The sequence below is a fragment of the Spermophilus citellus genome (assembly GCF_964194105.1).
Source record: "Spermophilus citellus genome assembly, chromosome: 17".
In the NCBI taxonomy this organism is placed as follows: Eukaryota; Metazoa; Chordata; class Mammalia; order Rodentia; family Sciuridae; genus Spermophilus; species Spermophilus citellus.
This window is the reverse complement of record NC_138199.1, coordinates 55,439,742-55,454,701: the sequence shown is the minus strand read 5'-3', so window position 1 is coordinate 55,454,701 and position 14,960 is coordinate 55,439,742. Positions and strand designations below refer to the sequence as shown.

Genomic DNA, 14,960 nt, shown 5'->3' with positions numbered 1-14,960 from the left:
ATTCCCAACTCTCCCAACCCGTCCCGGCACCAGCTCTCTACCTGTGAGCTGCAACCCCAGCCCTTTTCTGAGTCAGGGTCTCGCTAAATTGTCAAGGCTGGCCTCAAATTTACATCTTCCTGCCTCAACCTCCCAAATAGCTGATATTACAAGGGTGCACCACCATACTCGGCCAATTTTGTGGTGGTGGGTGCTCTTTCTCTTTCCATATCAACATCACTATCTTTTGGTTTATCTGCCCAGCAGAGTTTTGGATGGCTGGAGGATGGAAGAGGCGGGGTAGGGTGGGGTGGGGCTCAAGGCAATTAGAATTGTGAGGAAGTGTAATTGAGAATTTGTTTCTCTAAGGAAGAAGACTGAAAATCGAGAGGCTTATCTATCAGCCTCCAAATCAATAGCAGATGAATTAGGGAGGGAGAGTCTTGAAGGTGTGGACGAATTAGGGGTGTGTGAAAATTTAAGGTCCTGCTTCGGCTTCAGGCCATGTCCATAGCCTTCTCTCCCAAAGAGCTCAGTTTCGGGGCGAAGAGTGGTATTGGAGAAAAGAGGTCCTATCTAGAAGGAACCCTGGCCCTGGAGATTACACATCCACCTTCGCAGCAGCAGAACAAGGACCCTTGGCTCGCCGCGGGCTCGCGGGTCTCCTGACCGGAACAGCAGCCAGTTTCTTCACTCCGCAGCTTGTCCACGTGCCAGCAACAGTAGCCACGTGGGGCCCTAAGAAAACGCCTTCGCAAAGGTTTGTCCCCTCTGCTGCCCACTAGGAAAGAAGACCTGGGAACAGCGACCGAGAAGACACTACCGGCAAGAGGCCCAACTCGCGCGCGCTTGGGACAGCCGGGGGCGGGGCAGGGGCGGGGCTTACCTCCGACCGCTGGTAGGAAGGGCGGGGCCTGAGCTCGGAAGGGTGGGCTTTGGAGAGCAGCCGGTAGCCAGCCATTTCACTGTCGCCAAGGCTCCTCTGCTTCCTCCTTAGAGCGAATCCCGGCCCAGCCGGGCCCGGGATCGCCATGGAGTCCGCGATGGGCGCGGGCATCGTGATGGCTGAGGCGCTGCAGAACCAGCTGCCCTGGCTGGAGAACGTGTGGCTCTGGGTCACCTTTCTGGGCGATCCCAAGATCCTTTTTCTGTTCTACTTCCCCGCGGCCTACTATGCTTCTCGCCGTGTGGGCATCGCGGTGCTCTGGATCAGCCTCATCACCGAATGGCTCAACCTCGTCTTCAAGTGGTGAGACTGCGAAGCCCTCGGGCATCCTGGTCCCCCACCCTCGAGGGCCCGGGTCTCTCTCAGCAGGTGTCTCAAAGGCCATTCCACCCTTTTGAGCATCTTTGTACATCTTGGACCCAGACCTCAGACTCCACACATTCTGCCCATTAGACCAGCGTCCTCAAACTGGCCTGATTAGAGAAATCACGTAGGGGGCGCAAATATCCTATTCCCACCTCAGCCCTTCTGATTTAGAAACTCCAAAGGAGGGGTTGGAAATCTGCATTTTAACAAGTATCTACAGTGATTTAAGTAAGAGACTTCTCAATTCACTTTTTCATTCATCTATTCATTCTCCTGACATAATTGTTAAAAAGCATGCTTTGTGACAGGCATCACACTAGATGCCTTGCAAATTAAGTTGCTGTCCTTGGTCCATGCCCAATAGCATAGGCAGCCCTAGAAAGTTTACTAGAAATGCAGGCAGAATCTCATGCTCCTGGTCATACTTCCTGCATTTGAGCCAAGTCCCCAAGTGATTCCAATGCACAGTGAAGTTTGAAAAGCACTGGGTGAAAGAAAGCACTGCCTTCCAGGGAAAACTTTCTTTTCTTTACCCTTCATTCATTAGTAAGCTCTACACACAGAATTAGAAGCCAGGAATCCCAGGCAAGTGGGTGGAGGCCCTGCAGCCCTTGGGGTTTATCACTTTGTGCCACCTGTTTTCTCTGTTTTGGGTGTATAAGGGAGCCTGTAGACATACAGCCTCACCTTCCTTCACCTCAGCCTCTGTTGCCAAGTCCCCAGCCTGGAGGAAGAAAGGGAGATTCATAGGAGACACTTGAATGGGATGGAATGACTTGCTGCAAAACAAACTTGGAATAACCTTCCTTTCCACTCTTCTCCACGGAGTTTCATCCCACTGTAGACAGAAAAGCAGTTGCAGAATCATTTCCTCCTTGTTTAATTGCTCTTTGCACTGAGCTTTCTCCTCCCTCAGAGTCTGTAAAAGTTTCCCTCCCTATTTCTGTTCCTTCTAGAGTCAAATGGTGGACACTCCCCCACCCTCCTTCCCCCTTAGTACTGGGGATTAGACCCAGGGCACTGTGGCAAGACACTTGGCGGGGCAAGTGCTTTACCATTAAGTTACATCCTCAGAACTTTCTATTTTATTTTGAGACTAGGTCTTGCAAAGTTGCCATGGTTGGCCTTGAACTTGAAAAAGTTTCAAGTAGCTGGGATTGCAGGTATGTGTCACCATGCTCAGCTTTGATAGACACACTCTTTAAATGCCCCCAAATGATAAAGCCCCTATTCATTTTTAAGTGTGTCCTCTTGGTGTGTATGAGGCCCAGTTTTCTGGAGAGTCAAGTCCCTTCTGAACCTCACTCCCCAGCTGTCTGCTTCCTGCCAGCATACCTTCTGCTTTCCTTCTCTTTCTGGCCACAGCAGCTTCTATGTGTGGTTCTCCAGAGCCCAGCTGAGCACCTGCTAGACCAGGGGAGTTTGAAAAAAAAAAAAAAAAAAATATATATATATATATATATATATATATATTTAGTTGTAGATGGACAAGATATCTTTATTATTTTTTTATGTGGTGCTGAGGATTGAACCCCAGTGCCTCACATGTGCTAAGCAAGTACTCTACCACTGAACCAAAACCCCAGCCTGGGAATTTGAAGTTTTGTCCTTAATCTTTCTCAGGCATTTTTCTATATTCCTTACTCCCATTTTCAGACATGGAAGTTCACCTAAATAATTACGGTGTAGGTAATTGAGGCTGAAATCAGGGACATGGAGAGCGGGTAGCAGGAGACAGGGAGGGAGGGGAAAGACCAAGTCCTGGACTCAGAGTGAGAAGAAAGGAGCTGGCTCTGTAGTGGGAGGGGTAAGAGGGGGACATCTGCAGGTGTGATGGGCCACACCTGTAATCCCAGTGGCTCAGGAAGCTGAGGCAGGAGGATCCTGAGTTCAAAGTCAGCCTTAGCAACCACGAGGTGCTAAGCAACTCAGTGAGATCCTGTCTCCAAATAAAATACAAAATAAGGCTGGGGATGTGGCTCCATGGTTGAGTGCCCCTGAGTTCAATTCCTGGTACCACCCCCAAAAAATGTGGGACATCTGAATGTCTCGGAGCATACACACACTTACCACAATCTCTTGCCACCATATCATTTTTTTTTTTTTGTAGTAATTTTCTATTTTGAGATAGCTTAGTTAAATTGCCAAGACTGGCCTTAAATTTGTGATCCTCCTGCCTCAGCCTCTAGAGTATCTGGGATTACAGGCGTGTATCACCTCCTCTGGCTCCATGTCACTTTTTAAAAATGGTATGCTTTTCATGTTCCAAGGTAGAAAACCATGGCAAGATAATAGCCAGAATCAGAGTCCCTTTCTGACTCCATTCCTCAGACCCTCCAGAGTCTTCAGGTATTTCTACAGTCTTTCTGTCCACTTCCTTCCCCCTGGCAGTATGTGCTCGTTTTAGTCATCTTGCATCTTTTCTCTTATAGGTTTCTGTTTGGAGACAGGCCCTTTTGGTGGGTCCATGAGTCTGGGTACTACAGCCAGACTCCTGCCCGGGTTCACCAGTTCCCCTCTTCTTGTGAAACTGGTCCAGGTGGGAAACTTCTTCCCTTTCTAGGTGTGGTTAGGGTTCAGGTGAGCATTTTAGAGTAGTATTCAGCCAGGGTGGCCCAACTAGAGGCCTAGCCTCTCACTTACTAGGCCAGAAAACAAAGCAACGCCAGGAAGACCAAGTGGAGTTATAGGAGGTGGGCACCTTGCCATGTGCAGGGTAGAACCAAATGACAGGGCAGAAGCCTGAAGTAATGGCCTCAGGTGCAGGTAAAAAATGCTTCAGGCCAGAGGGAGCAGTGGAGCAGTGCTAGGGAAAGCTGCTTTTCAGCCAGGGGGAGGCAACTGTGTCTAGGTATCACCAAAGTTCTCTTTTATTCTCTCACCATACACTTCTGTATTCGCTGACAGGCAGCCCTTCTGGACATTGCATGGTCACAGGAGCAGCTTTCTGGCCAATAATGACAGCCGTCTCTTCTCAAGTAGCTGCTCGGACCCGGAGGTATACCTTTGGCATCGCCAGAACAGGGGTGATGGCATCCTAGACCCAAAAGACCCAGCCCCATGGGGACTCTGGGGTATTTGGTCAAACTATGAAGTGTATGCATGCTAAGGGAAGCCAAGCTGTGACTAGACACCTCTTAAGCCATTTGTCTCTCTTCTTTCTAGCCGCTGGGTAAGGGTGATTCCTAGCCTGGCTTATTGCACTTTCCTATTGGCAGTTGGCCTGTCCCGGATCTTCCTCTTAGCACATTTCCCTCACCAAGTGTTGGCTGGCTTACTAACTGGTGAGCAATAGGGGCCATAGGGTGGGCCAAGAGGGTGCCTTTGGCAGTGGGATGACCAGTCTAAGATCTTCCCATCATTCCCAGTTTCTATAGTCAACCCCAAGTGGTCTTAGTCTGTCCTTCCACCAAGCTGCACTGCAGCTCAGGGGGTGGGGGTGGGGATAATTTCCCCAAACTTCTTGAAGCTGCTGTCATCCCACTCTCCTAGGTGCTGTCCTGGGCTGGCTGATGACTCCGCGGGTACCTATGGAGCGAGAATTAAGTTTCTATGGGTTGACTGCACTGGCCCTCATGCTGGGTGCTAGTCTCATCTATTGGACTCTCTTTTCACTGGGCCTAGATCTTTCTTGGTAAGTCCTGCTTTGGAGCTTGGGCTGGCTGGGGCCTGACCCACTTCACCTGTACCCAGTGTGTTGGGTCTCTGGTTCACTGGAGTTAAAAAAGACATATTACCTGTTCCCAAACATAGACTCTCCTGGGGTTGCAGCAGAACATGTGAGTGGGCCAAGAATAGAAGACCAAAAGCCAGTGGCCCTCTGGGTTCTAGTCTTTCCTGGCAAGGACTCTTTTTTCCCACAGGTCCATCAACCTAGCCTCCAAGTGGTGTGAGCGACCTGAGTGGGTACACTTGGACAGCCGGCCCTTTGCTTCCCTGAGTCGTGACTCAGGGGCTGCCCTGGGGCTGGGCATTGCCCTGCACTCTCCCTGCTATGCTCAGATACGAAGGGCACAACTGGGAAATGGCCAGAAGGTAGCCTGCCTTGTGCTGGCCATGGTGCTTCTGGGTCTCCTAGACTGGCTGGGCCACCCACCTCAGATCAGCCTCTTCTACATCTTCAACTTCCTTAAGTACACCCTCTGGCCATGTCTGGTCCTTGCCCTCGTGCCCTGGGTTGTACATATGTTCAGTGCCCAGGAAATACCACCCATCCACTCTTCTTAACTTCTTGTGCTTCCTTCTGCCACTTCCCCTCCTCCAAAGCCAACACTCCGTGACCTCCACACTCCAGGAGGCAGTTCCATCCCTGACAGCCCCCAAGCAAGCCCTGTTTACCCTGAATTTCCTTTTTTTCCCTCCACCTGGTCTTAGCCCCAAAGAAGGCCTTCCGTCTCCCAGAGGGGCTGAGCCTCCTCCTGCCTTTCCCCCCAAGTCCACAAAGAGCAAAGGCAACAGTAACCTGTGGGTTCCTGCAACACTGTGAGGGGAGGCTCAGGGGGTACCCCAATAAAGCCCTTGAAACTTCTGGATTTCTTTCTTGCCCGTGAACACACCACCAACCCTGCCTGTAGGTGCAGGAGCAGAACCCTTGCCAGGCTATTTCTAGCGTTAGGAACTCAAAGGAAAGGGGATACTGGAAACTCAGCTGAGAGCTCTCAGTCCTGTCCCCAAACCCCAATACAACACACATCACCACTTAGGCCACAAGAGAGGTTCCATAAGATGCAATGGCTACATTCAGTGAAACCTTGTCTTTCATCTACAGGACAGAGATGTTCTGCCCCAGCCTCCCATTTTCCAAATTGGCTTCTGGTCCAGGGCTGGAGAAAAGGCAGTTTTTTTGGCTAGGAAGGGGAATAAGAACCTCTGTTCCCTTTGAGAATCCAGACACACAGACACTGGCCCCAGAAAGCACTGCCAGAAACAAAAAGTTTATTTACACAAGAACACACAGTGTAACAGGTTACAAAATTCTTAACTGAAATCCATATCTGGGAAGACAAAGCAAGGAGTGGGTTTACAGGAGAACCCCACTAGCCACAGGAAGAGGGAGGGTCAGGGGCTGGAGCCTGGAGCTCATTGTGGGGAGGCCTGGTACAATGGGCCTAGCCCCTTCCCCATCCCCAGGAGGATCTAGAACACACAGCGCACAACGAACCAATTGGGGTAGAACTCTGCCCCTCCCCTGGCCCTCAACCCTGTTGGGGAGGGGGAGCATTAGGATAATAAGTATGTAAACAGATTGGTAGGGCCCTGAAGATGAAAGTAGAGTATGTGTGGCATCAGGAAGGAGAGAGGAGAGTTAACCCCCTAGGAGCCACTACCCATCTTTGGTTTCCTACAGGCTGGACAGCATTCCCTGGAAGCCTATGGGCCCCCAACCCCTTGAAACAGGGGGCTCCGGAGGACTCCTGGAAAAGAGGAAGGGGAGTGCCCAGACCCTCCTGGTCTCAGCTCCCTTGAGATAGTGGCCAACTGAGGGTGCTCAGGGAGGAAGGAAGCTCCTGCTGAGGGCAAACTCCTAGATTCCTGGGTTATGGTCCTGCCCCTTCTAGAAATATACAGTTACCAGCCCTAGGCTTCAAAGCAAAAGGCCCCAGGAGGAAGGTAAGCCCTGACCTTTCTACTTGCATCTTGCTGGATGGCTGGGGGAAACCTACTGAAGAGCAAAGGGCCTCTCACCAGCCTACAAGGCCCCTGTAGGAACCACCTCCTCCCCCTCCTCAGGCTGTGCTAGCAGAAGGCAAAAACACCAAAAGAGTAAGTTGGAGAACAAGCCTGGTTCTGGTTCTGGGACTCCTTCTAACCCCTCAGAACCAAGGTGTTCATCCCCCATCCCTTTTGCCCTCTGGACCCCTGGGAGGGGAAACAGGCCCTGAGAAGTACAAGGCAGGACAGCCCTGCCCATTGTGGCTCAAGCCTGCTGTGGATGCTGAGGCCAAGCAGAGGGGTCTGCAGAGATGACGGGGGTGACAGAGGAAAAGTAGAGAAATGTAGCATGACAACTCACCTCTCCTCCACTCCACCCTGCATCTTACTGGTGTGCCCTCTCCAGTATCAGGAAAGGGGGGTAAAGGTAAGGCATTCCCCCCAAGTCAGCCAAAGCCAAGGCACCAACTTACTGTTCCCACCTCACTTGGGAGCCCCAGAACTGAAGGGTATCATCTGGGCTCCTGTGCCCACCTTGAGCTAGCCCAGGCTCCAAGGGGGAAAAGGACAATGAAAGGATGTGGGTGTGGGGTACAACATGGGGAGCTGGCTGGGCAGCGCACCCCAACCCTACAGAGGGAATACACTTTCAGAGCTGAGGTGTAGGCTACAGGAGTGCTGGACAGCTGAGAGGAACAGGAAGGGCAAGGCTGAGAGACCCACACAGAACACGTTGTTGAATGTGTGACTTTTTGTTTTTAATAGAAAAAATAAACAAAATCACAATGATGAAGCCCAGAGGGATGGGGGCCGGGGTGTCACAGGGCAGGCTCCTGCTCCATGGGCTCCTCTGCCGGCCTGTGGGGACAAGCACAGGGAAAGCATTGAGTGAAGGACAGCACCTTGAGCCAGGACAGGAAGGTGGAAGGCAGGGAGCCTACCTGGGGCTGTGCTCCCGGGCGGCAGCAGCCTGGGCCTGCTCAGCCCCCACCGACAGCAAGGCCATGGCGCTCACAGTCTCGGCCTCCTCCGTCTCACCAGCCTGGGCCTCCCGCAAGGAACGGCCCAGACCAGTGGCAAACCTCTGCACACAGCTCCAGTGTTTGCCTGTGGAAGAGGGATGGCCAGGGGGTCAGGGAGGGCACACAAACCCATAGGTACACCCCAGCCCTGGCACTCCCACAAACCCTGCCCCCAATCAGGCTGAGGTCTGCGCCCCTCCACCTGTCCCCACGCACTCTGGATCTCGATGACTTTCTCTAGTGTGGTTACTGCATTGATGTTGGGCTTTTGCTGTAAGACTGCCTCATCCAAGGGCTGTAGCTGATAAGAGAAAGAAAAAAACTTAGATTGGGGTGATGTCACCTGCCCCTCTAAATGTCCTCATTCAGCCCCAGCCATCCCTCATGATGGGGCAGGCATACTCAGAAAGCCTTCCCAGCCGGCTAGCAGCTTGTGGGTACTACTCAACCCAGGGAGGTAGACGTTTTTGCTGACCGCTCACCCCTGGCCTATTGTTTCCTCTTGTGACCCCCTCACCTCCACGCTAAGCAGAGCTGAGACACAGGCCTCAGAGGCATCACAGATGGCGGTCAAGTCGTGGCCTCCCTCCAGGGCCAGCACCACCCGGCCCCCTGCCAGCGTCATCAGCTGCCTGGTCAAGTGGCCAAAACCTTTGGATGGGTGAAGGAAAGAGGATGAAATGGTAAAAAAATATCAATTCAAGAGACAGAAAGAAGGGAAAGAAAAAGAAACAAGAAGAGGACAAATAGCACTAAATGAGATGGAAAACATAAACCCACATATATCCATAATAATAATCAATGATGGTGGACTAAGTAATCCAGAGACAAAACATAAGACAGGCTGAGAAAATCAGTTACATGCTATGGTATAGGGCACATCACTGAAAGGCCAGGGATTGGTTGGAAAGCTCCAACCCCATGGCTCCAGAAGAAGATATATATCCTCTGCTACCCCACTTCTTCCTGCTGCCCCCCCAGGGTTGGCAGAAGGAGGGTGAAAGGAGCTAGCAAGATGATTCCGAGCCTTAGACCTATCTACCCCCTGCCCTTCCCTTCCCCTGGAATATCAGTCTGTTCCTTGCCCCATGTCCCTGCTTGACTTCTTCTTCACTGTTCTACACCCTCCCTCAAACTCCCAACAGGCTTACATCTGGCAGTGACAGAATAGCCACCAAGTGGAGACAGATGTCCTTCAACAGCATCAAACCCAGCGGAGACTAGGACCACATCAGGTGAGAACTCATGGGCAATAGGCATCACCACTGTCCTGCAAAGGGATGACCCAAGCTGACCCCAGAAGATGGCCAGGCCAGGCCTCACCCCCTCTGTTCTCTTCTAGGAGACCACACTCCTCCACCCACATTGAACTGAGCACCTGTTGCCCCTCCCACCAGACCCAGGGGCTACCATCTCTCCCTTGGCCCTTCTCAAACCTACCTGAAGGCTGTCAGGTACTCCACATCTCCAATGGGGGGATCCACACCTCCTGTCCATGCCACATTCACATTGTACCCCACGCCTGGCCCTCCACCGACCTAGCACCAAGATTGGGAAGGGGTTATTCTCACTGCCTGGGGATCTCTGACATTGACCCGCCCTCACCTCTGCCTCCAAGGCGTCACTCCACTGACCTCTGCTGTGCCTGAGAGGCAGTCAGACCTGTGAGGTCCTCCCACTAGGAGCCCCTGAGATGCCCCAGGGACCAGCACCACTATGGACTTCAGTGGCTTCCTGCCAGGGCCCATCCTGCCAACTCCCTGAGAGGCCTGCATGTAGGCCCAGGAGCTGTACCTCTTCAGGAGCCCCAGAGCCTGGAAAGAAGTTCCCATTGTCATAGCGATGCAGGGAGATGTAGAGCACAGAGGGATCACTGTAGAATGCTTGCTGGGTGCCATTGCCATGGTGAATGTCCTGGTAGGGAGAGGTGAAAACATCAGGAAAATGGCCCAAGCTCTAACCCTAAGGTCAAAAATTCACTCCGGTGAGCTCTGGGGGTGAGCTTACCCGTGGCTCCAGGGCATCTGCACTCTGTTTACAACAGGACTGCCTACCCTACTTCTCTAACTGGAGTCTGCACAACTGAATTATGTACCACTTAGGGGCTATACAAAGCCACGGGTCAAATGTGGTTCAACTCTCTGCAGAACCCATTCTACTGAACAGTTTTGGAGAAATATTAGGGATGGTAAGGAACTAAAATTAGCAGATCATGGCTGGGATTGTAGCTCAGTGCAAGAGCACTTGCCTAGCGTGTGTGAGGCACTGGGTTCGATTCTCAGAACCACATATAAATAAATAAAATAAAGGTCAATCAACAACTAAGAAATATTTAAAAAGTTAAAAAATAAAATAAGTAGATCAATTCTGAGGAAGGATCTAGCCTTTCCCCCTGAGGATTAAATGCAGGGACACCACTGAGCTACTTCCCCAGCCCTTCTATTTTTTATTTTGAGACAGGGTCTCTCTTAAGTTGCTTAGGGCCTTGCTAAGTTGAGGCTGGCCTTGAACTTGGTGGTCCTCCTGCCTGAGTCTCCCATTACTTCTGGCTAAGAGTACAGGTGTGGGCTGGGGATATAGCTCAGTTGGTAGAGTGCTTACCTCGCATCACAAGGCCCTGGGTTCAATCCCCAGCATCACCAAAAAAAAAAAAAAAAAAAAAAAGACTCCAGACGTGCCCCACCATGCCTGAGAATCTAAATTTAAATAAAAAAAATTTTGGTGCTAGGAATTGACCCAGGGGGTACTTTATCACTGAGCCACATCCTCAGTCCTTCTATTTTTTATTTTGAGAGAGGGTTTCCCTATGTTGCTAGGGGCCTTGTTAAGTTACTGTGGCTAGCCTCAAACTTGCAATCCTCCTTCTCAGCCTTCCAAGTCACTGGGATTACAGACATGGGCCACCATGCCCAGCTAAATGAATTTTAAAGCCTAAATTGGAATTCCAAAATTTCACCCTTGCTAAGGATTGCTCCAGATGACCTCCCTGAGCAGTGAGTGAGTGGTGTGTGTTTTTCTATCATTGGGGCAAGATCTGAGACGCATTCACAGCAGCAGGGGCAGAAATGCAGCATTCTCAGCTAAGTGATCTTGGGTAGGTCACCCAGGGCCTTATTTGTAGAAATGGACATCCTACTTTTTACTACTAGAGGTAGCTGTGAGAAGCATGGTATATCAAATACTAGTTGGGTTCCTAAAAAACAGCTAATTCTGCAGGGTGGAAGAGAAAGTGGCTTCTAGCAGTGGTGGTGGCACACCTATCTACTGTAGGAAATCCTTCAGCTGCTTGAGGCTGCCAGATGGAGGCCAAGGTGGACAGAGGCTAAAAGTCCTCTCGGATCTCTAAAGGAGAGGAGGAAGCCCTACTGGAACCTGAGGACTGGGCTGATGATCCAGCAGAAGGGATGTAGGATTCATCAGTCATCAGGAGTGAGTCCCAGTGCCACCCTGAGGCAGAGTGGGATGCTTGCAGGGAACAGGACTTCCTGAAGGCTGCCCCTGGCCTAGCTCTCTGCCCACCTTGCCCAGCCTCTCCAGCCCACTGCCTACCCAGTCCACGATGAGGACCTTGCCCACATTCAGCTTCTGCTGCAGGAGTTTAGCTGTGATGGCTACAGAGTTGAAGAAGCAGAATCCCCTGAGGGGGCGGGGGAGAAAAGGGTGGGGAGGTCAGCTTCAGGTTAGGTGAGGTTCACTTAAAGAGCAAAAGACAGGAAGGGCCAAGGGCAGAGGCTTAGGGTGGGGATGGAGTGGCACTCACATGGCTGTGGATTCCTCTGCGTGGTGTCCTGGGGGCCGGATGATGGCAAATCCATTCTGAAGAGGTACAGGCAGAGGTACAGAAAAAAGAGTCAAGAAAGCAAGGTGGCACCAGAGAGGGGTGGACACAGCAAGAAGCACGATCCAGGCAGGGAAGGGAACACAGATCAGAAAAGCATGTATAAATTCAACACACGGTTACAACCTCAGCCACGGGCCTCTTGGGCAGGCAGGAAGGAAGTCCCTGCCCTTGAAACACCAGAGCACAAGGCGTGAATGCTTGTCCCTCATGCCCCTCAACCCCTAGCTGTCCCTAGTACCGTCACCTTCTCCCCACCTTGGCACCTGAGTTAAGGCTGTAAAGGATAGTGCCTCTCTGAAGGGAGGTCAAGGCTGTCCCTGTTCCCCAGTCCTGAGGATGCAGGACAAGCCAAGGAGTGCCAAGGCCATGAGCACACTCTCACCTTCAGCTCTCCTGCAGCCACCTTGAAGGCCAGCTCTACCAGGCAGCCCACTGCCATGCGCACAGCACTGGAAGAGTGCATCTCATTCCACACAGTGTCACTGTCCACCTGCAGGGTCAGGAGAGTGCGCTTCAGTGGCCCCTTGCACGAGGAGGACAAAAATGCCTTCTGCAGCAGTGACCAGTGGTGGGTAGGAGCTGCCTGCCCAACCCCCCCCCCCACTGGCACACAACCTACTCACCCCAATGCCCCCACAAGGCAGCATGGCATACATCTTCTGGCTGATGGGGCCTGCAGGGAAGGACAGAGTGACTTTGGAAGTTGCCTCAGTTGCCACGTATACAGGTTGAGCTCTGCAGAGGGCAGTGAACTCAGCCATAGAAAATGAAGGCTTAGACCCAAGCACAGGCCAGGCTTCTGCAGTCCACACCAGTTGGGAACTGTTTGTCCCTTGTTCTGTGGGGCATCCTCCCTCTAGGGACAGATGGCAGGGGTATGACAGGCTGAGGAGAGGAACAAAGCACCCCCCACCAAAACAACCCATCATTTTCATCCTGCTGTCTAGCACCCTCCAGCATGTTCTGGCCAGGTTGAATTTATGTTAATGGTACCTCCGGAGGTCCATGACATGGCAACCATGTCACCTCTGCCACAGGGATGACCTGGGCCCATCAGAACGGCATACCTACACTGGCCAGGTCTTCCTGACAGCCCCTATTCCACCCACACGGAAGACATGCCCTGCCCGCACCCTGCCGGCCAGCCTACCGAGCAGCTTCTTGTTGTCCAGCTTCTGCCGGTTGAGGGGGCTGGTCCCATAGAGCAGGGTGTGGTATTCAGAGTGCACTGTCTGGATCTCCTCCAGAGTGGCTTTGCGACCCCGGATCCGCTGCCAGGGGGAGGGCAGAGAGTCCAGTCAAGGGCTACACTGAAGGCTCAGCTCCCCTGACGCCCAAACTCTGTCTACAGAGCCCAGGGCCATGAACCCATCTGGTGGTCTCAGGAGATCCAAAGGATTTTGAGCAACTATGTCCTGACCCCCTGAGAAGCCTACTCCAGGACTTTTCCCCATGGTCTGGGGACCACGAGGGAGGGACACAGGCAGGTGTCTGTGGGAGTGCTCCAAGGGCTGGGGTTGGAAAGAAGTTTCACTAGTAGGGGAGAAACGGAGGCTCTGGCTGAACTGAAGCTGGGTCTGGAGGAAGGGAGCGCTCTCACCTCACACTTACTAAGCAGGCCCGTCTCCTGCAGCCGGGACCAGATGCTCTGGATGCGGCCGGCGTGTTCGGGGTGCACATGTGTGTTCCCACACATGCACTGGTGCTTCAGCATGAACGTGTCGTAGACTACGCCTGGGCCACAGACCTTCATGTCAGCCAGCACTGCTCTGGGCCCAGAGTCTCAGCCTGGCCACCATGACCCTCAGCAGTGTTCACCCACCCCCAGCCTGAATACCTGCCCTCACCCATACTGGCCACCCAACAGTGCTGCCCTGCCCTTGACACCCCCACTGGTTTTGATATTGGCCCACTGCCCCGACGATGGAACATCTTCCTTCACCCCCATCCTCTCCCAGCTCCTATGTGCTGCTTCCCATTGGTGAGATGGGAACATCCTTAAGCAAAATGTGCCCTCTTAGAACCCAATCTGTGGAAGCCTCATGGGGAGGCTGAGGCCTCAATTTGAACCCCATAGGGAGGAGAGGAAGCTAGAAAGGCAAAGACCCAAAAGAGAGTGGGCTCTCTCCACCCAGGGTGTTAGGGCTCGCGAGGTGATGTACAGAATCAGGCACACTCAGTGGTAATGATTTGGCCTAGAAAACAGTGCTGCCCAATTGGTAGAGGCAGGGCTGCCCGTTCTGTCTGGGGCAAAAAGTTACTTCCACTACCATGAATAGCTGTGGGGGATAGGGAGAGATAAAGGCCCACCTTCCCTCCCTCCAGGGTATGAGGGGACCTGGATGCTACACAGAAGAATAACTGCTGGTGGTGGTGCTCACCTGTGGTGAAGAGGTGCTTGATGGGCTGTTCCGGGGGACTCTTCATGCCCCCAGGGGCAGCAGGTGAGGACTGGGTGCGGCCCAGGGCCTGATGGGGCACAGTGGCCAGGCTGAGGGGTGCCTGGTACACCTGCAGTGGCTGCAGCTGCTGAGCATCTGTGAACAGCTAAAAGGAGCAGGAAGAACCTGGGTGAGGCTCAGCCTAGATAGGAGTGAAGACAGGTGCCCTTGGGGCCTCCAGGGGGCCCCCAATCCAGCACTTTTCTTACAAGTCTTCTCCTTCCCCCACCTCCTCCCACTTGCTCCCTCCAGGGACAGAAGACACTCCAGCCTTGCCATCTCCTCTTAGGTGGGGAGGGTTGGGGGGATGTGATGAGTCACATCAAAGAGTAGCATTGAGGTAAGAGGCTGAGGGGCGGGGCGGAGCGGGGGTGGGATGAGTCAGGCCCGGAGGGCTCAGCTGTGTCCGCAATGAATGGAGCGAGCACTAGTCGCGCAAGCAAGCAGACTGTAGTAACAGTGGGGGCGTGTGTGTACACACTCTCACATGCACGCAGAGACCGACGCACAAGCGGCCGACACAGGCACAAACGCATATACACACAGGACACGTGCATGTACACACATGCACACACACACACCAAAGCAGAGAGGCGGGGGCAGTCACAGATGCAGGGGGGCTGGCAGACATGTGCAGGCACAGCTCAGGGACCAAGAAAAGCGGCTCCTCCCTTCTACTCCCTCCTGGCCTCTCTTCCCCTTGATCTCTTCAG

General features: G+C 52.8%; 2 protein-coding genes across 7 annotated transcripts in view; one reads left to right on the top strand and one right to left on the bottom strand.

Moving 5' to 3' along the window:
- Positions 1 to 892: 892 nt before the first annotated feature.
- G6PC3 (glucose-6-phosphatase catalytic subunit 3) lies at positions 893 to 5,819 on the top strand. Of its 3 annotated transcripts, XM_081272829.1 has the most exons (7): positions 1,022 to 1,228; positions 3,562 to 3,640; positions 3,724 to 3,830; positions 4,199 to 4,289; positions 4,457 to 4,575; positions 4,784 to 4,925; positions 5,155 to 5,819. In XM_081272829.1, the coding sequence occupies exons 1-7, from the start codon at positions 1,153 to 1,155 to the stop codon at positions 5,516 to 5,518; spliced, it is 978 nt and encodes a 325-aa protein (XP_081128955.1). In that variant the 5' UTR covers positions 1,022 to 1,152; the 3' UTR covers positions 5,519 to 5,819. The 3 variants fall into 3 exon arrangements, with proteins under 3 accessions (XP_081128954.1, XP_081128955.1, XP_081128956.1); XM_081272828.1 differs by lacking the exon at positions 3,562 to 3,640 and having other exon boundaries at positions 893 to 1,228; XM_081272830.1 differs by lacking the exons at positions 3,562 to 3,640; positions 3,724 to 3,830.
- A 1,830-nt stretch (positions 5,820 to 7,649) lies between these two features.
- Positions 7,650 to 14,960, bottom strand: part of HDAC5 (histone deacetylase 5) — a 35,882-nt gene continuing 28,571 nt past the window's right edge. For all 4 annotated transcript variants that reach the window (XM_081271314.1, XM_081271315.1, XM_081271313.1 and 1 more), the window contains 14 exons: positions 14,188 to 14,353; positions 13,407 to 13,540; positions 12,957 to 13,077; positions 12,430 to 12,479; positions 12,189 to 12,296; positions 11,726 to 11,781; positions 11,515 to 11,602; positions 9,760 to 9,879; positions 9,406 to 9,503; positions 9,117 to 9,235; positions 8,483 to 8,616; positions 8,182 to 8,266; positions 7,885 to 8,050; positions 7,650 to 7,801 (listed from right to left, as the gene is read on the bottom strand). In XM_081271314.1, coding sequence (XP_081127440.1) covers positions 7,762 to 7,801; positions 7,885 to 8,050; positions 8,182 to 8,266; positions 8,483 to 8,616; positions 9,117 to 9,235; positions 9,406 to 9,503; positions 9,760 to 9,879; positions 11,515 to 11,602; positions 11,726 to 11,781; positions 12,189 to 12,296; positions 12,430 to 12,479; positions 12,957 to 13,077; positions 13,407 to 13,540; positions 14,188 to 14,353 — 1,485 coding nt within the window. In that variant the 3' untranslated portion in view covers positions 7,650 to 7,761. The remainder of the gene's footprint in view (positions 7,802 to 7,884; positions 8,051 to 8,181; positions 8,267 to 8,482; positions 8,617 to 9,116; positions 9,236 to 9,405; positions 9,504 to 9,759; positions 9,880 to 11,514; positions 11,603 to 11,725; positions 11,782 to 12,188; positions 12,297 to 12,429; positions 12,480 to 12,956; positions 13,078 to 13,406; positions 13,541 to 14,187; positions 14,354 to 14,960) is intronic.

Excerpts from the sequence above, each read along its gene's own strand:
- G6PC3 (XM_081272828.1), top strand. The coding sequence starts at position 1,011 with ATGGAGTCCGCGATGGGCGCGGGCATCGTGATGGCTGAGGCGCTGCAG. Across the intron at positions 3,831-4,198 it reads TTCTTGTGAAACTGGTCCAG|GCAGCCCTTCTGGACATTGC; the intron begins GTGGGAAACTTC and ends ATTCGCTGACAG. Across the intron at positions 4,290-4,456 it reads GTAGCTGCTCGGACCCGGAG|CCGCTGGGTAAGGGTGATTC; the intron begins GTATACCTTTGG and ends TCTTCTTTCTAG.